General features: G+C 31.8%; 2 protein-coding genes across 2 annotated transcripts; both read right to left on the bottom strand.

Annotated features, from left to right (window-relative positions):
- Positions 1–762: 762 nt before the first annotated feature.
- On the bottom strand, positions 763–1900 carry LOC143548780 (protein LURP-one-related 8-like). Its single transcript, XM_077039867.1, has 2 exons — positions 1433–1900; positions 763–1144 (listed from the first exon to the last, which is right to left on the bottom strand). Exons 1-2 carry the CDS (start codon positions 1706–1708, stop codon positions 776–778), a joined length of 645 nt encoding a protein of 214 aa, XP_076895982.1. The 5' UTR covers positions 1709–1900; the 3' UTR covers positions 763–775.
- Positions 1901–17151: 15251 nt separating this feature from the next.
- On the bottom strand, positions 17152–18265 carry LOC143548779 (protein LURP-one-related 8-like). The gene is made up of 2 exons (XM_077039866.1): positions 17945–18265; positions 17152–17637 (listed from the first exon to the last, which is right to left on the bottom strand). The coding sequence occupies exons 1-2, from the start codon at positions 18212–18214 to the stop codon at positions 17257–17259; spliced, it is 651 nt and encodes a 216-aa protein (XP_076895981.1). The 5' UTR covers positions 18215–18265; the 3' UTR covers positions 17152–17256.
- Between the last annotated feature and the right edge of the window lie 2871 nt (positions 18266–21136).

Genomic DNA, 21136 nt, shown 5'->3' with positions numbered 1-21136 from the left:
TAAAAAACTACTCTGTCAAAAAAGTTAAGGATAGCGTGGGAACCACCTCTTAATCTATGCTAGATCCTTCCCTGTATAAAAACCTATTCGGGTTGATTTTGCCAAATTTTTTTGTAGTGCTATTATTCATTAATTGATTTGCGACGAGTAGTTAACTTCAGCTCATATTTCAAATCTAGATATCAAAACTACAAAAATACACTCGTCTTTTAATTTCTTATATTGTATAATAATTAAATTGTATTTTATATACCGATAGATTAATTAATACATTAATCAAAACGAACATTAAAACTAATGAATCTATATCATTAAAATAAACAATTGTGTAGCTTAACTTAATTTTAGTATGTTACACAACTGAACAACAGGAGTATCGCTCATTTTTAAAGTTTGGACAAACCAGTCTGATTAACTAAGTTGTAAATTTGACCACACTTTGTATGAATCAATTGATTCAAAAGGTGTATTATGGTGTACGTTGTTTATCAAGTGATTGAGAATTCTAGCTAGTTATATATAAGGCAATTGTGTATATTTAAAAATAGGTTTAGAGCGTGTAGTAGCTATGATTAATCAAGTTATCACAGAAATAAATATCTTATATGAAAAATAATTATAAATTTGCACATTCTACCAACTCACTCAAATCCAATATCCATTTTCAAACATCAATCAGGTGGAAATATGAACATCCAAATGCAATCATTGTACCGAATCAGATCCCAAACAAACAATTTACTTTCGATCATCAATGGAGTTAGTTTACTTGTAATCAAAACCTTCTAGAAGAACCACCAAACATTTGATCTAGAACAACCACGAGACCCATTGCAACCGTGGAATCAATCTCCGGGTGCACAACGAGGCGGAAAACATCTCCGCCAAACGCCACACCTCCCACGGCTTCCTTCCGCTTGATCTCGGCCACACACCGCCGCTTGTCATCATACACCATGCAGCACCTCTGCGCGTATGAGCCTTCGACCTCGTACGCCAGGCTCTTTTTCTTGGGTGATCCTGTACTACTCACATGAGCTAGCGACTTTGCTTTCATAAAATTTGCGTGTTTCGCCACCGAGAAACGAGGATTCACCGTCGTTTCGCCATCGTACACTAGCCAGTTGTCGGTAATGCTTGCTCTCTGTTGAATTCAAAGAATTGCATATTCAGTCATAACTCAAATCAAATGCATATATTTTGAGATGTTGCATCATTTATCCAATACTGGTACAGTGTTACCATAAAACACAGTTGGTACCGGTATTGGTACATGTTTTTATAGTTTTCGGTACTAGTACCCTTTAGTTTCCGTATTTAATTGGTACCGGTACCAAACAGAAAAAAATAGGTACATCTGTTTTTGGTGTAGTATTTTTCTATACGGTTGGTACCGGTATCTCATCTCTATTTATATATTAACTATACATACCTTGCGGCGGATGGTGAGGAGAGAGCGTCCAGAGGCGTCCATGAGAACAACCTCCGACTTGTTGCTACCAGCATAATTATCGACTCGAAAGACGAGATTGCCGTTGGAATCGTAGACCGTAAATCCATCGCAGCTGAACAGAAGTGATTTCTTCCAAACGGTGAGGACGACCGGGTTAAGATTCCGGCTGGTGGTAGAGGTTTCACCATAAAACCGTTGTTGGTCGGAAGAAACAAGAGAAGGATTAATAACAGCTTTAGGGTGTACTTTTGTCATGATGCTCAAGTTCAGGGCTAGGTATTGTAATATTAATCTTATAGGCAACGAGATAATTGAGACTTTAGAATGGGAAGTGGTGTGGAGGGGGTATTTATAGTCTCATTTGACATGTGGTGAAATTACCAAACTACCCCAGCTGGAGACACGTTGTTTTAATGATTAATGAGAAAATGGACCGGAGAGATGTATTTGTTGTGAAACGTGTAGTCACACTCCTGAGTCCTGCACCCATATTATTCCCCTCAAATCACTCACTGTTTTCTTCTTTGTCTGATAAGACAGGAGAATTTCAGTTAAAGAGGAGGTATGGTAAATTAGAAATAATTTATATGGTGTACGCTTTTAATCCGAATAAAAATCATGATTCACATTGTTGTCGAGCTTTTAGCAGTGAGAGAAGGAAAGTTCAAAGCGAGTATGCACGTTGTGCTATCAAAACTTAATGAAAACGGGTATATACTATACTTTTTTTTCTTGATTTTTGGGGTTAAAAATGTAATATGAAAACATTTTATGTATTTAACATTCTTCATCTAGAAAAAAATGTTCACATTCATATCTATACTACTAAATAAATAAAACTTTCCGTGTCATCTTTTTACCACACCCTTCCTCACCATTTCCTGCCTCCCACCACACACCTTTTCCAAACCGGGTCTCCTTATCTGACCCTGTTATCATCTAATAACCCACATAACAACATTCATCTTTTACATAAACCCTAAATCATTCTTTCCCCTTTCCCAATGATGCAAGTCTATCAAAGAGCGATACTCAAAATCGACGTCTTCTCGATCCGGCATTCCTTATCACTTTGTCTTATCATCACCATCATCGTCGTCGTCATCATCCATGTCTCATCGATCTGCCCACCGTAATCTTCTATTCAGATCAGAAAACAGATATGTTATATCTTGCTCTGACGATTCTGCTACTTAGGTATATAATTTGTCCCTAATTGTTTCTTTCTATGCGTTTTACATACTATTAGATGTCTATAGTTCCTGTTATGTTAGGGTTTTCCTCGATCCGGCAGTCATATAGTTGTATAACTTATAAATTTGTGATTATGTTGCCTACATAAAAGACTTTGTACAATTTTTTGTTCATATGATACAATTCAATGTTAGGGTTTAAATTTCAATTTTGTATACAACTTTGTAATTAATTACTATGCATGTATAACTTATAAATTTGTGATTATTTAAATTTCCATCTGGATTTCGTAGTGTTTCTTCAATAAAATCTAAATCAATCTTTACATACAGCAGTGCTTGAATCATAATGCTTAAATTTTTATTATTTTCCTCTATTTTATTAAAGTGTGTTTACAAATGTGATTGAATAATCTTCGTCTTTTGTTCCATCATATATGATTTATATGTTCATATGGTTGTTTGTCTTTTAGGGGGTGTTTGGGATTGCTTATTTTCATCAACTTATAACTTATAAACTTTTTGAAAAGTAATAAGGTGTTTGGGATTGCTTTTGATGTGAGAGGAAAAGTTCCATAAGTTACAATTTTGTAACTTATTAACTTAATGAAAAGTTATAAGGAGGTAAAATAAGGAATCCCAAACACCCCCTTAGTTCAACATTTGAATTTGGTATTTGAGTGTTTTTTTTATTTGTATGCTCTATTTTCTTGTATTATGAAGACAAACTTTTCATTAACTTAACTATGCTTAATATTGTTTTGGTTTGGATTATTTCAGTAGCTCGTCACCCACAGGACTTGGCACAACAAGCTTGCGTAAGTTGTTTGCCAGAGAATGCATATTTTTGTATGCTCTTTTTCAATGACATATTCACAGGTCATAGAGTTTGTATATCATGCTCACACGCACAAGGCACTCCATGTGGACTGCTTAACCATTTAACGACCGCATGTCGTAAGTCTTTAGAAAACAATTTTTTATATGTTTTTATTTTATAACTTAAGTTGGTATTATGATGATTTACAAAGTCTTTCCATTGTGATTCAGATCGAAAAATTTGAGATTTCTTAAAACTGATTATGGATGGTTAACTATGTATTCATTAAACAACAAAATTGTTATTCAGAAAAGGTACATTATAAGTTTGGAATGAATTTTATAAATTGTTTATTATTCATTTAATTTAATCAAAATGGATTCATTTTGATTTTATTCGAGTTTAACCAAGGAAGTTGTTTTAAATTAGTTTCCATTATCAAAAACGAGAATGTATATTTGTAAACTTTTAAATTAAATGATTTCTCAAATTCAAAATATGTAGTACATTATTTGACAAACTGTTTGAATTTTTAAATTTCAACTTATTTTTGTAAACTTCATATTTTTTTTGACAATTTGCTTTAGTTATGGAATTTATTATAAATACTTAATCTGTTAAATTGATTGATTTTTGCTCAATCAAATAATTGTGTTACCAAAATACCATTAAACTCATTCAATGACTGTTAATTATATAATGTTATAAATTCCATAATGTGATGCCAAATATATATAAGGTTGACTTCTCTACTCCTTTTGTTAAACCCATAACTAGATTAAAGTTTCAGGGAACGAACGAAGATGCAGGCAGGCGTCTTTAAAACTTACTGTCCTAAGTTCCATCACACCAGCTTTCTGTCTAACATTGGTAAAGAAACACCCTCTCATCGGTACGTTGTTTCATCTATGGTCAAGTCACTGGAAGAAGAATTTCTTAATGAAATTGATTTTATCAACATTTGTGAAATTAATGAAATAAAAGATGTATGCTATGTTTTTTAAATTATTTGTTTTTGGATTCATAGAAATACTATTATTAACATTATATTAATACTAGATAGGTTCTATCCCTTATTATTGTTGGTAAGATCAAAACTGTATGCAATGAAAAATCATAGAACTATTGTAGTTGTGATTTATGTAAAAATATAGTTGAAACCAAAAAGGCTAGAATTGACAAGGGAGATGATTCAAATGTTTTTTTTATATGAAGTAGTACAAATGTATTAGGTTCTTAATTCTTTTTTACTTTTTTATTTACAATAGTGACCATGCTTTATCTTTTAAATTCGTTTTAATCATTCTTATTTTTAGATACAAGATCCCCATAATAGTCCAGGATTGCGCATTGACTATGACTCTTACAATGTTTGAGCGGGAGGCTAACAAACTTATAGGACAAATTGCTAAAGACGTGCTAGACGAAGAGGAACAAGTACAGTGTCCTTTTCAATCGTTTATAATAATATTCTTATAATAGTGAAATTATGTATCTTTTAATGTTTGAAATAAATATATTTGATGCTTTCCACAGTCGGCTGAATTTTTAACGCTCCCTGCTGCTTTCAACGTTTTATTAGAAAGAAAGTTCGCCTTTAAGATCGAGATCAAGAACTATAATCTTAATAACAATGTTGAATATTTTTCAATTACTAAACTGTCAAAGATTCGAAAATAATTTCTAAACTCGAAAAGAATTTCTATAATAATAAGGTACTTTAATTTACTACTTTTTGTCTTTTTTTTTCACTCACTCCATGAATAGCTGCATCTGGTCCGGTCTTATAATATTTTGCTTTCGTTTTATGATTAATGTGTTACTAATTTATTTATTTGTTTTAACTACAATGTATGTTTCTACCTTTATTTTATACCAAAATTCTTTTTATGATAATTCGAATGTTTTTAGGCTTATAAAATTAAAGGGGAAAGGGAATACGGTGCTGTTAGGCGTGTAAGCTTACGCGTAAAACCAATCAAAATTACGTAGTTTTGATTAAAATTCCCTAAAATCCTTTTGAAGTGAAGTAACGCTCTTCCATAATTGTTCTTTCTCCCTTTCTATCAAAGATTAAAACTGCTCATTGTCTGGTTAAAATCGTTTCAATCCTTAGTCCAACGAGCACAAGTTTATTAAAAAAAATCCTTGATTCTTACTTCACGGTGTGTCTTCCTCTTTCTGCTCATTGACTGACTAGTCCTATCCAATCCTAATTCAATTAAAATTAATACTCTATTGATAGACGTGTTATATTGGAGTAAGGTTCTGCAATTCACGAAACCACAAGTACCACTTGCAATTGAAATTTGTTGGATATAATTATTTTATAATTCTAATTAAGCTGTTGTAATTCTTCACAAAATCAGAAGCACCATTTAGTTTAAAGCAACCACAAACAAATCTTAAAGATTTATGAGTAATACTTTCAGTTGTGACCTATATACCATGGATTTGTACATCATCTAAAGTAAAATTCGACAGTGAATAGAGGAAAATGAAAAAGAGAGGAAATTATTTTAAAAACAAGGTTTTATGGCTAATGCCAAATCGAGAGTTTATGGTTAAAGATTGAAATGATTTTAAACAGACAATGGGCAACTGAAATCTTTGACAAACAAGGGAGAAAGAGCAATTCTGGAAGAGCGTGACTTCACTTCAAAAGGATTTTAGGGAATTTTAATCAAAACTACGTAGTTTTGATTAGTTTTACGCGTAAGCTTACACGCCTAACAGCACCGTATTCACTTTCCTCAAAATTAAATTTGTTAAACCCGTGTTATACACGGGTACCTAACCTAGTTCATATAATAAACTAAACATCTACAGGCTATAATATTCTAAACATAATGAAAACGGACACAATAACTATCAATGATGAATATTCCATAAAGAAAATTTTTTCACAATTTATGATACAATAAATATGTTGCATGTTATCATTATTATTATAACTGTCATCAATCATGCACATTTTAAGAAACAAAAATGACAATCTTGTTATTTTAAAACATATAACTTCATAAACATGATGTAGATACAAATATACACTTTATATATATATAAGTGAAATCGTTATGCTTTTTCATAATTTGTTATAAATAGTTTTTAAAATGTGGGTCTTAACGTTTTTGTAAATGAACACATCAAACTAGTTGTTTTAATAACTAAATAACATCGAGAATTGTTTAATACACATTGTATAAAACAAAAACGAAGTTTAACTATATTTTAGTCGGTATTTGTGGAGTTAGATTATTAAATAAATAAGATACAAAAAGTTAACTAGTCTATACTATATAATAAATAAAAATTCTTAATGCCACATGTCATCACATAAGATAACTTCTTACAAAATTTTCCCACCTCTCTCTCTTATTAAATACACTTCCTTTTTTATCAATAGTTTTACATTTAACTTTTTTTTCCCTCTTAGTCAATTATTTTCTCTTTTTAATAATTATTTTTCAATTTAAAACTTTATACAAACATAGATATATTATTTAATTTTATATAAATATGTTGTATTGGTTATTAATATTAAGCTTTTATAAGTAACCAATTTTCATGTTGATTTAGATAATATAATTAATTTCATATAAAGAAATTTTTAACTTTATGTTTGTTTTGCAATTAAGATTAATAAAAGCTAAAGTCAATCAATATAGATGGTTTGATTTGTTTTTGAAAAACAACATGTTTTAACGCATGGTAAGTGATGTGTTTCATTATCTAAAGTTGAAATAAAAAACAAAACGAAACTACTAATTTTGATATTTAGGTTAAAATTACATATATTGTATACAAATATTATTATTAGGTCGCATACCATAATGGTATTTCCCTTACATATATTATTATTATTATTATTAGCTTTTATATAGCTGTTAAACTGTGATCTTATTATTAATATTATTATAATTAGTAGTAGTTTGTATATAACTGTTAAACTTTGATTTCCTTTATTTTGCTTCATACACATGTACTTAGAGCCGATGGTCTCTCTGGAAGCCACCTCTTCATTCCTTTGGATGGAGGTACGGTGTGCCTACATCCCACCCTCCCCAGACCCTACTTATAGCTTTGCCGTCGGTGGGATTTTACTGGGCATGATTGATTGATTGATTGATTGTATACAAAAAAAATATTTAGAGATTTATGAATGTTCAACAACTTTTATTTCCGTATTGTGTAATATGTAATTTATTTTACCATATATTATATCTTTATATCTTTTTGAACATATTTACATTGAGTTATTATTTAAACAAATTTATTTATTCTAACTCGTGTTCTACATGGGTCTTAATGCCACATGCCATTACACATGAGTGATCCTTACAAAATTTTCTCATTTCTCTCATGTTAAATATATATTTCTTTTCGTATTAGTAGTTTTATATTTTATTCTTTTTTTTCTTTTCAATATATTATTATTAAGTGAACTGCGGTTTTCATCCCTTTGGTTTGTCGAAATCTGCGATTTTAGTCCAATAGTTTTCCCTCATCTCTCTCATGTTAACTATGTTGATCATTACAAAAGTTTCCTTCATCTCTCTCATATTAACTACATATCTCTTTTTAATGTTTCATTTTCAATTTCTAATAATTCCATCCTAATTTAAAAGAACTCATACAATCATAAATATATTAATTTGTTTAATATAAAATGTGTTGCATTGGTTATTAATATTAAATTTTTATAAGTAACCAATACGAAACGCGTGGGTTTCTTTAACCGATTAAAATATCAAGCATTGTTCATGTCAAAGCAGTTTAAGATTAGAATGAGTTTTTATCCACGAGTTGGCTTAAAAATTTTTTTGTCATTTACAACTAAGTTTTGATATAGAAAATAACAAAGAAATAATTTATGATTTATGAATTTTCTAACAATTTTTAATTTCCAAATTGCGTAATGTGTATTTTTTTACTGTATAATATATCTTTATATACGTGATGCATTTTTTTTTTGTATTTCACATTATGTTATTATTTAAAAAAAATTACTTATTCTAACCCATGTGCTACACGGGTAATTTAAGATATACGGAAAAATTCCAAGAAGCCCAATGATAAGCCTGCATCCGAGCCCACCAAAGAACCTAAGCCCGAATCTCCCAAACCCGAGTCTTCTAAGCCCGAATCATTCAAGCACAACAACTCTTACCATTACCGCAACAATAAAAGAAAGTCCAATTTCCAAAACTATGTCTTGGCCCAATCGCAAACCCAACCCACCAAGAACCCCTACACAGGACCCCACCTATTATGTGATACGTGTAACTTTCACCATTCGCCTAACCTCAAGTGTCGACAATGCACCTATTGCAATCGATTTGGTCACCTCTTTACCACATGTCGTGAACGCAACCAACTTTTCATGCAACCATTTACCTCACCTCTTACCCAACCCTTACCTTATGCTCAACCGTTTACTCAAGCACCCTCAACTATTAGAGCTTGTTACAATTGTGGAGACCCTAGCCATTTTCGCAATGCATGCCCAAGACTCGCACACATGAACCAAATTCAATCCTACCCAACTCAAACCACTCAATATCAAGCATACCAAGCCCAAGTAAATCAACTTTCCAAGCTCAACCCATCTAAGCATTTCAAGCCCAACCCATTCAACCAATTCAAGTCAACCAAATCCCAATCAACCAACCAACCTCAAGTGACCAAGCTACTCAAGGGAAAGTGTGTTACATCAACGGTTCCCAAGTCTAAGCCTAAACCTTTATGAAGACATGCTACGCAAAAGACGTTTCTTTTATTTAGTTCTTTTCATTTAAATCTAATGTATTAACTTCATTAAATCTCTAGTTTTATTTATAATAAGAATCATGGTTATTTATAATGGTATTCAATCTCTCATTTATTCATATCTTGTCGTTTATTGCAATATATATTGTTATACAATTTATTATCATGATTTAAGTGGTCTATGACCGGTTATTTATCGGGACTATGTGCATGGTGATGTGCATAGTTATCTAATAGTACCGTATTTGTATCATAAACTACCTATAACCGATTTCCTACAAACATTTTAGAAATTGAGACTATGAACATGTGTTGTACATAGTTATCTAATAGGAGTCACATATACAAATTTTATTTCGATATACATGGCTACCCAAACCCTCCAAACTCACCTCATTCTCATGGTACTCTTTTCTCATCCGATTTTATAATCTTGATTTCGAGTCTTATATGTTATTATATTCCTCTAATCATGTGATTCGTTTGATATGTGAACCTGTCTATGTGAATACTTATTCGTAAATTTTGTTGTCATCTTAAGTATTTCTATTTATTGAATTTCAAAATTCTCTCTATCTAATTATTTAATTTAGTTATTATTACTTTTGATGATTAACTTAGTAATTTCGTTTTATTTTGCAAAATTTTTACTAGTTATTTATGCTAATCAAATTTCACTCATTTATTTATTTATTGCTCTTGCTCAGATAGTTCCATTTATTTATCGACTTAAAAGCTTTTCATTTACCTTGTTTTTCGAACCCACACAACGGGACGAACCATGTGCATCATGCGACGATCTAAATAATTATGAGTGCACGCATAATTATCGAAATCCTCGCATGAAACTCATAGTGAATACGGTTGTGTGTCATAACTCGGAACTTAGGGTGATTTTGGGTAACGGTACAAATATCGATGTGATAAGGGCATGGTGGATACGCCGCTGGTACATCCTATATATAAGTGTCCTTATCATGCCTTCCGTTTGTAGCGTTATTTGGGTCACCTGAAGATCGGTATTATATTTAAAAAAAAAATCTCTTAACACTTACCTTATTTCTCTATGTTATGTTTTTCTATAATTTCGGGACGAAATTTTCAAAAAGTTGTGAATACTGTAACATTCGTCAATTTTTGGACCCGAAAACCCGACTCGTTTAAATTCTTTTATTACTATTATTTATTTATTTGATTTTAGTTATAAGACTGTACAAAATCCACCACTTAGCTAAATTTTACCCACTTTTACACCCACCACCTAAGTGTAAGGGCTATTTTGCAAAACCATCAAACAAACCATCTTCTTCTTATTACCTCCTATCACCACCAACGCCTCCCTCATTCTTGGCCCTCAATTCTCGGCCTAAATCACGAAATTGATTTCACCAGATCATTCTTTGATCCTTAGCGCGTTCCACCGACACTCTAATTATGGAAATTATGAACTAATTGACAGCCAGTGACAACTATGACTCGTTAATAACGAACCGCAGCTTAGCCATCCTTAAAACACTATATAAACTCGATCATATTACAATTAAACTTGCCCACACATCCCTCATTACCTTGCAACCATAAACCCTATGTCAATTCCATCAGTTGAAGCCGTCCCGACCCTCATCAACCTCAAGCTTGAGCCACAAACCCTAGCTCATCGATCTCCCTTTATCCATCATCATTTCTGGTAATTAATCTATGTAGTTAGGTCGTTTTTAGTCAACAATTGATAACCCTAACTCAATTTGAATCAACGATAATCAATTATACGGATTTAAATTCTAGGGCTTTGAATTTGGGGAGGAACATAAACTGCGCTTAATGGGTTTATATTTAAAGTTTCCTTGATAGAACAAACTAGCGCGCTGGCCTGATGGTCAGCGTGTGTTTTCTCAAACTATTAAACCGGCCTGGGGCGCGGGTTCGAATCCCCCAGGCCCGGTTTTGATGTTTTTACTTGTTATTATTATTTTTGTTTACTTTTAATCAAAATTTTTGATATTAATACATGTTTATATACTTAAATATGCATTTTCTTCAAGAAACGAACTCCGGGTTTAATGTTTTTCGTGTCATTGGACTTTTTCTAACCATGCATCATACATATATATAGATATATGTTGTAAAATAACAATAAATTCTTTTTTTATCGATCTCTCAAATGAGACGTGTTGTTATCTTACCAACGCTCAAACTATTTTTATCTCGTATCTTCCCGTCAATATATTATTTTATTTAATACTTATTTTATTTATTAAAATCAATAATAATACTAATACTAATAATAATAATATAAATATGAATAATAATAATAACAGGTCAACAACAAATATAAATATAATAATAACACTTATAATTAACGAAAGTGTAGCTATTAATGTTTTAATGTTTCACACAACCATATCGAATCCTAAAACCGTCATAAGTCGTGTTTTATAATTACTTATTATTATTTTTTTATTAATTAGTATAATCGTTAACAACTAGGAACCTTCGTTCACGTTTCCCGAGGAGCTTGGCGGTTTTATCTTAATTTTTTTAGCGTCATCCTATCTTCTTTAATCCACTCGTCAAAGTGAGTTTACATATCCCCCTTTTTACTGCTTTACAATTTTGGGGGTGGCATGTATACCCTATTTAAATTACTCATTTTTATGTCCACATCTATTTAAAACACAATTCAATATATGTTATGTGTGATTATTGCATGCTCTATGATAATGCTCTATGTGCTTAATTGTTTATTTTATGCTTGGTGGTTGGTATCTCATCCTCATCTATCCTCATCTAGTATGATCATACATTTACCCAAGTACATTGATTTCGTATTGTAACATCCCCAAAATTTCGAACCAAATTTGACAACTTAGGTAAGTTGAAGGATCAAAAATAATCTCAAGATAAGTAATGGAAAAATATTAAATAAGGAATTATAAGAAAAATAAGGAAATAAAAATATTTCCTAAGTTAAGTTTACTTACATGAAAAGAAATTTCATCCCACATTGGAAGATGTAAGAAAGTGGAAGCATTCCACTAAGGTATAAATATGGAAGATGGAATCCATCCCACATGGAAAGTGGTAAAGAAGTGAAAGCTCTTTATAAGGAAGAGATTTTCCATAGTTATATTCTTTTATGAATATCATGCCCCAAGTGGTCCTGGCAGAGGGTGCGTAGCACCCGACGCGCACGCGCACTGGCCCGGGCCCGGGCCCGGGCGAGGACGATGGCGATGGCGATGGCGATGGCGAAGGGCGTTGGGCGCAATGTGGCGCTTTGGTGGCACACGTGTTGGGCCACGTGGCGACGTCTGACATTATGCGACATCGCGTTACGCGATGACCATGAAGAAGGGGCCCATCGCGTATCGCGATGGGATCTAAAATGGGCTATAAATAGGGCAGGTCACGGCATTTCTCATGCACACCTCCCAACTCTCTCTAAAATTTATACTCTCTCTACCTCGGTTTGCGTGCCGAACACCGTTTTGCGTGCCACCAACCCGACAATCATCACATCGTAATCTGTGTCAAATACCCGGTGTTTCCTCGAAGTGCGTGCCACTCAAGAAACCCGACATTCTGTCTCGAAGTACGTGCATGACCCGGTGACCAAACATTGCCTCGATTTGCGTGCCAAGGAAGGTGGATCAAGAACGTCTCGATAAACGTGCGTATAGAGTATAAGTGTTGCCCGTATAAACTTAGGAATATCTAACTCCGAATACCCGTGCGAGGTAAGGGGTTCTGCCTAAGTTATTATTATTTTATTATAAATGGCTTAGACCATAGTCGGAAGTATAGCCGAACCTTGATAATGATTAATAGTTATATAAATTTTCTTAAGCAAATGTTATAATAAAAATATAGTTTCTTCTTGACTAAGAAACATAAGCAATTATATACCAAGGGTATAATAAATAACATTTCTTTATTATTAAGAAATGTGATATTCAAATAATATAGTTTGATTAATGAATCTTCTTGAAGGAGAAACTCAGTATAGATGTTTCTTCCTGAAGAAGAAACGTAGCATATAAATGGTAAATAAAGAAATGGACTAAAGGTCCAAATGTTTTATATGAACAAATGATTTTATCAAGGTTAAAGCTATACGAAATAGACTAAAGGTCTAAAGCTAGATCGCTGATCTAGTTCTTTATACAAAATATTATTCTCGTACTATAGGTCCAAGGTACAAAAACAAAAAGAAGAATCAGAAAACAGTAATCAGTATCAGAAACTGATTATAAACATAAAAGGTGAATACGCCCCAAACCTTTTATATTGAGTCAGAATGTTTGCATAGGATTTACGAATCCTTAAAAACTTTGTGTACAATAATAAGAAACGGACACTCTGATTAAGAGTATACATGTGTCTGGATCCAAACATACATGGTGACTCGGCATTTCCCCGAGGCCATGCATATCATCAACATGCCTATGAAGGTCTACGGGATTGTTCAGAGAAATGATATTGTGTATATAATTAATTGTACATGGTACTTAGGGTAATTTGATCCCAATTTAGTTGGGTGCCTAATGAGTAGTCACAAAGGTATTATTGTTGGTTTCACAAAGGTATTGAAAAGAGATTTTAGAGTCAGCGTTATTCACCAACTTTGTGCTGACGTATTTTTCCCCCATGTTACAAGGAAACAAGAAAGGTTAGAACATACAAGCAAGAGGAAATAGAATATTGGAGTTATAGTCATTAGATGCTATCTGATGGCTCAGATATTTTATTGCAAAATATTACAAAGAGTTATGTTTTCTAAAGAAATGTATTGTAAACGATGAACGGGTATTTAAACCCGACTTTTTAATAAGTTTTCAAAGTAATAATATTTTATTAAAGACTTCCGCTGAAATAAAACCCGCAACTCTGATGTTTTTAAAAAGCAGGTACCAACTTGTGGTCACACGCCTAGGCCCTAAAGTGGGGTGTGACACGTATCAATAAGAACGTGTCCACATCTATTTAGTTGTTTACATTTTCATAGAAATAGTAATACTCATCATTTACATATGAATTGTGGTTTTTATCTATATATGTATCTCAACTAAAACTTATGTATTCTCACCAACATTCGTGTTGACAAACTCTATTTTTATACATGCTACAGGTACAAGTAATTTACATTGATCAAGATTGAAGATATTAGTTTTACCATAGGTTATTTATTTAAACAATAAATATGATGTAATTGTTCTGTTTATTGAATTTGTGTACTTGTTTTGATATTAATGAATTAAATAATTATTGTCACTTTAATTAGTGTCTTTCGAGCTACTGTCCAATCAATACGTTACGCCCCGGCATGTTCCGCCTTTGGTCGGGGTGTGACATATACGATTTGTATGACTTCATTGATTTGACAAAATTATTTGAGCTTGTTAGCAGGCCTCTTTGAAAACCCGATTGGTCTGACCTACTACACCTAGAACATTTAGCTCCAATTTTCACCATTTATTTCAACTAAGGGTGTAAACGAACCGAGTTGAGCCTAAGCTTGACTAGACTTGAGTTTGACTCGTTTTGACTTACAAGAGCTCAAGATCGAGGTTGGCTCATTTCAAGCACTTTTTCTAAAGCTTAAGCTTGACTCGTAAATTGTTTATTTTAAGTTTGGATCGGCTCAATTATTATTTATTAAAACTATGTGTTTTAATTATTTTTATATATTTTGAGAAAAAACCATATTAGAGCCTGAGCTTGACTCAAGCTTGATTGTGCACCGCAAAAATAATAATAGAATTTCAAAAGAGGTAAAATTAAAAAATATACAAGGCTCGACACCTAATGGGCTTTCCATATAAATCACAAGTTCATAAGAAAACTGTAACATAAATATATTTATAACTTGGTTATATCCCCCGTATTACGGGCGTTGTTTTCATTTTTCGTTTATAATATTTATATTTTTTTATTTTAATTTTATTTATTATACGGGAATTAATAAAATACTTGGGGTTTGACGATAAAAAATTTCACAAATAAATAAGATGTTACAACCCGTTTAAAATCTATTTGGGTTTGATGAGACATATGACCTGCTTATTATTATTTTTTTACTATAAATTTGTCCTTAATTATAAATAGTATTTTTTTTTTAAAATATGGATATTAATTTTAGTATATTCCTATTTTATAGGATTTTCATATCAAATGTTTGGTGGGATTAATTTTTAATATAATGATATGTTATTTCCGTTTAAGGGTTATCTGGGTTTGATGAGACTCATACCCGAGAATTCGGGTTAAAAGCATAAGAAACAATCATTTACAAATAAAACAATATGATGGCTTAAAAGAATACAGGAAGCAATCAGAAAGTTTTAAAGGTTTTCTTTATATATATTTAAGATTTAAGATTAAGATATCACGTTAAACATAGTAAGAAAATAATGGAAATAGTAGGCAATCATTCAAAAGAATCATTTTGAATGTTTTCGACCATACGGTGTTTGGCCTAGCTTATATTTTTGTGCTTATGCTTATATCTTTTTGAAGCTTGTAGCTTATTTTATATCATTTGATAAACTCCTTTTAAGTGTTTGAATTAGCTTATATTCTACAAGTTGATAAGCTCTTTTATAGTGTTTGTGTTAGCTTTTTTTATTTAGCTTATGTTAAAATGGCCAAAAGGGGCATGGTTACATTTTATCACATATCTTATATTTTATATGTATTTACTCTGTTTATATGAGTACTCATCGTAAACGTAAAACTTCTACACAAATACTTTAATATTCAACAAACATTCATTTTGGTTTGGTTAGATCTCCGGTAATCATATCTCTAACTGCACTCATCTATAAATCATCTATTTTACGTTGTGTACTTGTGTTTTCATCTATTTCATTAATGTCACTTGATCCTCGACTATCAACACCATTATTTGGAGTGTAAGATTCTTGTTGCGCCTTGTTAAATTCTTCATCACATGTATCTTTTTTTCTAATATAATTATGAATTGCCATATATGCTAACACGATTTTCACTTGTGTCTCGTAGGTGTAATTGACGTGCATATGTTGCAATATCTCCCATCTAGCCTTCCATACTCCAAAAGTTCGTTCAATGACATTTCTTAATGATGAATGATGGTATATAAATATCTCTTTATTTCCTCTAGGAGTACGACTAGCAACCGTTTTTCCACGACGAAAATCCGGTATATGATAACGAATGTTGGTTCCTTTATATGGAGCAAGATAACCTCTAGTATTGGATATCCAGCATCAACAGCGTAATATTTCTCTATAAGGAGTAAAATAAATAGTATTACTTATATAAATAGTTAAACAAAACTTAAGGTTTAAGCAAACATGGAAAGGCACTAACCACCTATTGGACGTGGAAAATTAACTTCGGGCCTACGCAATGCTTCATTGAAAATTCTAGTATCATGTGATGTCCCCTCCCATCTAGCCCATGCAAACGTAAAACACATGTTAAAATCAAATGCCGCCATTATGTTTTGCGTCACGTATCCTTTTCTACCAATATATTTTGGTTGCTAGTCTTCTCGAACAGATGCCCTCGTATAATCCACCAACTTGTCTCTTTTATGAAAATCTATCATTTGCTTCTTATTAATTATCTACAATTTGTCTCTTATTGATTTTGCATCTTAATAAATTGTTAAATCTTGCTTAATCAATAATCCACCATCATTTGAGGAGCAAATCAGTAAAAAAAACCATCTTCAAATAAACTTATTCAAATAAGCTAAAAAGCCATCTTTAAATAAGCTTATTTACATTAGTCAATATAAGCTAATAAACATAAGTTTAAAAAACTAAACTAAACTAAACACTAAATTAAGTTTATTTTTGTAAAAAAAAAAGGCTAGGCTAAACACCCCATATTAACATATGGGAAAGTAGGCAATCAATCAAAAGAATCAAAGCAAATCCAAAAGAAAAACAATAATGAATAAAATCTAACTTTTAAATATATGAATAACTACAATAATAAAGTTAACAATCTACCAACTCATTCGAACCCAATTTCTAAAACTTTGTTGAAGAAGCACCAAACATCTGATCTAGAACAACCACGAGTCCCATCGCAACCGTGGAACCGATCTCCGGCTGTACAACGAGGCGGAAAACATCTCCTCCCAACGCAACACCTCCCACGGCTTCCTTCCGCTTGATCTCCGCAACGCGCCGTAGCTTGTCATCATACACCACGCAGCATCTCTGTGAGTATGAGCCTTCGATCTCGTACGCCACGTTCTTTTTGTTCCCGTTGTTTGGTGATCCTCCTTTAGTACTCACATGAGCTATAGACTTTGCGTTCATAAAATTTACGTGTTTCGTCACCGAGAAACGATGATTCGCAGTAGTTTCTCCGTCGTACGCCAGCCAACTGTCGGTTATGCGTGCTTTCTGTTATTGTTAAATCAACGAACGAAATTCAGTTAAAACTGATCAACAAATAATTATTACTCATACTACATAATATTCTATTCTACTTGATTCTCATATTTAGCACGTAAACGTTAAATTTCCCCCCGTAAATAACACTATATATATTAACAAAATGACTATGCTACCTTAACAAATTAATTAATATTATCCTTTTAACAAATTAAATAATCAAATCCATAGTTTGAATCTAATTAGAATGCATATATATATATATATATATATATATATATATATATATATATATATATATATTGTTTACGCATACCTTGCGGCGGAGGGTGAGGAGAGAGCGTCCGGAGGCGTCCATGAGAACAACTTCCGACTTGTTGCTGCCTGCGTAGTTATCGACTCGAAAGACAAGATTGCCGTTGGAATTGTAGACCGTAAATCCATCGCAGCTGAACAGAAGTGATTTCTTCCAAACTGTGAGGACAACGGGGTTAATATTCCGGCTGGTGGTGGAGGTTTCAGTTTCACCAAAGAACCGTTGTTGGTCGGAAGAAGAAGTAAAAGCTTTAGGGTGTACTTTTGTCATCTTTCAGAAATTCAAGGGTGGCTTGTGTAAAACTAGTTATGTTGAAAACGAGAGAATTGAGATTTGATTTGAGTTGTGGAAAGTGGTTATTTATACTCTCACATGACCTGCTGTGAAATTACGAAAATACCCTGAGCTGGAGACAGAATAATAAAAAACGTTGTTTTAATGATTTATTTATGAGTAAGAAATGGGAAGATGGTGTTAATTGTGAAAAGTGTGCTCACCACTTTGGCTTACTTCACTCACTCTTCTGGTTTTCTGTTATTCGTTGGACCCCATATATATTATCCCCTGTTTTCTTTTTGGTTGACAAGAAAGGAGAATTTCAATTAAGCATCTTAAAAATTCATTGAATCGATTCCAACTGTGTAACACCAGCTAAATCGAATGATTCGGCCGGGTAATGAGTAATTAGTCCGGTTTACAAATTAAAAAACCAAACTGTTTGGCAAATCCGGCCAACTCAGCTAGCTACTTGCATGTCCTTTTAGTTTCTCCAAAAGTTTTAGTTACGAGTTCAGAATAGAAATTTCATCATAACCGGCTTAGCAAAACCGCAAACATCTGTCGTTACATTTGGTCAATTTGAAATTTCTTTTGACAAATGTGCTTCTAGGAATCTTTTAAATTTAAAGTGTTTTTGATATTTTATGCTAGACATACGAGGTTTGTCTAAAGTGTTATAACTGTAAAACAAATTCGTAAGTTCTCAAGAGTAAATCATATAATTAAATCATTTACAAGTGGTTGATACAAATCAAATCTGGGATGTTACAACTTACAACCCCCAATCGGTATCAGGGTCACTCAAATCATGTTTACCATGGTTAAGGAAATCTTATCATTGTGTTTGCTTGATTATATGCAAAAAATGTATCTCAAATATAAATGCTTGATTTATTATATTTTTTAATTTTAAAATTAAGAATAAAACAAACACAAAAATAACATTACTTTTTGGGACCAATTTAAAAGCATATTATGCGTGTGAGGTTTGGATTGTTGTTACTTGACTCTTAAAACTAGTATCAGGCCTTCGCATTGCGATGGAGCGTCAAACATTGAAATATGCAATGTTGAAATGTTGCATTGGGCTCGTGCTTTGTGACGGGATTGTCAAACTAAACGGAAAGTAGAAATAAAAACCGTTCAACCAGGAACACCTATAGTGATGTCATAACATGTAAAAATTAGACTAAAACAGAGAAAAAAAATAACTAAGTCACCTTATGATCGAAACGTTGAACGTGAAAAGATATAGGAAAACCGTTAAACCACACACGTGCGTTGCAGTGCGTTAACTCGCAAAATTCAAAGTGAAATGTTTAACGCAAAATTTGAAGAAGTAAAAATTATTGGGAACCAAAATTGAATGTGGAAAAGTGTTACTAGTTGGAGTTGAAAATAAAAAAATGTCTTATGACAAAGTTGTAAAAGTTAAAAAAGTATAGGATTAAAATTGAAACTGAAAATTAAAGTTATGAATTAAAATAAAAATAAAAAACTCTTACACCCAATATAAAAGTTTTTATGCACAAAGTTCATGTTTGTCTATATGTAAATTTCGACTGTTAAGAGTTAAAAATGGACCTAGACACAGACACTCTCAACAAATTTCAATCATTAGATAAAAATGAATCGATGATAGTATCTATTGTACTTTCTTTTATTTATTCTACTCCGTTTTTGTTCTCTCTTCACGTTAACAGTTTTCAATCAATATTCTTTCTATTTAAAGATATTTACTATGTATTGAAAAATCATGTAAATAATATGATTCAGATATCCCTAGACAACAATGATTATTCTAAAACAGTTACTTGTAATTGATCATTGTTACTTGAGTCTAGCTAAGAATCATCATTATATAAGAACGGTTTTTATTCACCGAGATAAACATAACATGACTATGCAACCAAATTAACTTGAATAGTTGTAATTGCTTTGATTAAACATGGAGTTGTAATTACTTTGATTAAATAGGATGGGTTGTGATTAAATAAGTATTAAGTATTCTCATTATGTGTTTAAAAGTTCATTTGGGTGCCAATTATCCATTCTAAACTTATAAAAACACAAAACGTCGTAGGTTATAAGTCATTGGATCAGGATCATGAGAGAACCTTTTTGAAATTGAGAATTATGAGAACCATTTTGAACAAAAAAAAAAACCCAAAAATAAAAAAAATCATAAAATTAAAAAAACACAAAAATCAAAAAAGTAAAAAAACCAAAATTCTTATTTTATCATCCCGGTTTCATAAAAAAATAAAAAAAACTCGGTTTAGCTAAATTATATACACATATGTATAATATATACATATATGTACATTTACATGTTTTTTTGCACACATGTGTATAATTTAAGATAAATGATACTGTACATATGTGTATATTACGTAACTAAAGATTATATAAAATTATACATATGTGTATATTACGACGTTTTTTTTATTTTATTATTATTATTTTTTATTTTTTTTAATGAAACCGGAATGAAACATAAGAATTTTGGTTTTTTTACTTTTTTATTATTTTTTGTTGTATGATTTTTTTAAATATTTTTTCAAAAGCTGTTTTTAGTGGCCTAAATATTTCTCAAATTTCTCAATTTGTAAAGTGTTCTCTTAGGATCCTTACCCATAAGTCATTATTATAAACTATATGTATGATTATTAACAAGTAATTTTAATCAAATCATATCTCATATTTGTGGTAAAGATAGTTACAGTATGGCAATAATTAAGTATGTGACGTAGAATCCCTCAAATTTTTTTCCTTTTCGTTTGGTGATATGATGTAGCTCCATTCCTCGGTTTCTTTGGAAAAGAAAGAAAAGGATATTTTGCACAAATTAGTTATAACCGTATGTTAGAGACTTTGAAAAGATGGAAATGAAAAGTTTCATTTACATAAACA

This window comes from Bidens hawaiensis, unplaced genomic scaffold (assembly GCF_021521415.1).
Source record: "Bidens hawaiensis isolate Kalapana, Puna unplaced genomic scaffold, B.hawaiensis_p1.1 tig00015249_1, whole genome shotgun sequence".
In the NCBI taxonomy this organism is placed as follows: domain Eukaryota; kingdom Viridiplantae; phylum Streptophyta; class Magnoliopsida; order Asterales; family Asteraceae; genus Bidens; species Bidens hawaiensis.
Note: the sequence above shows the minus strand (reverse complement) of the source record. Positions and strands in the feature narration are given on the sequence as shown.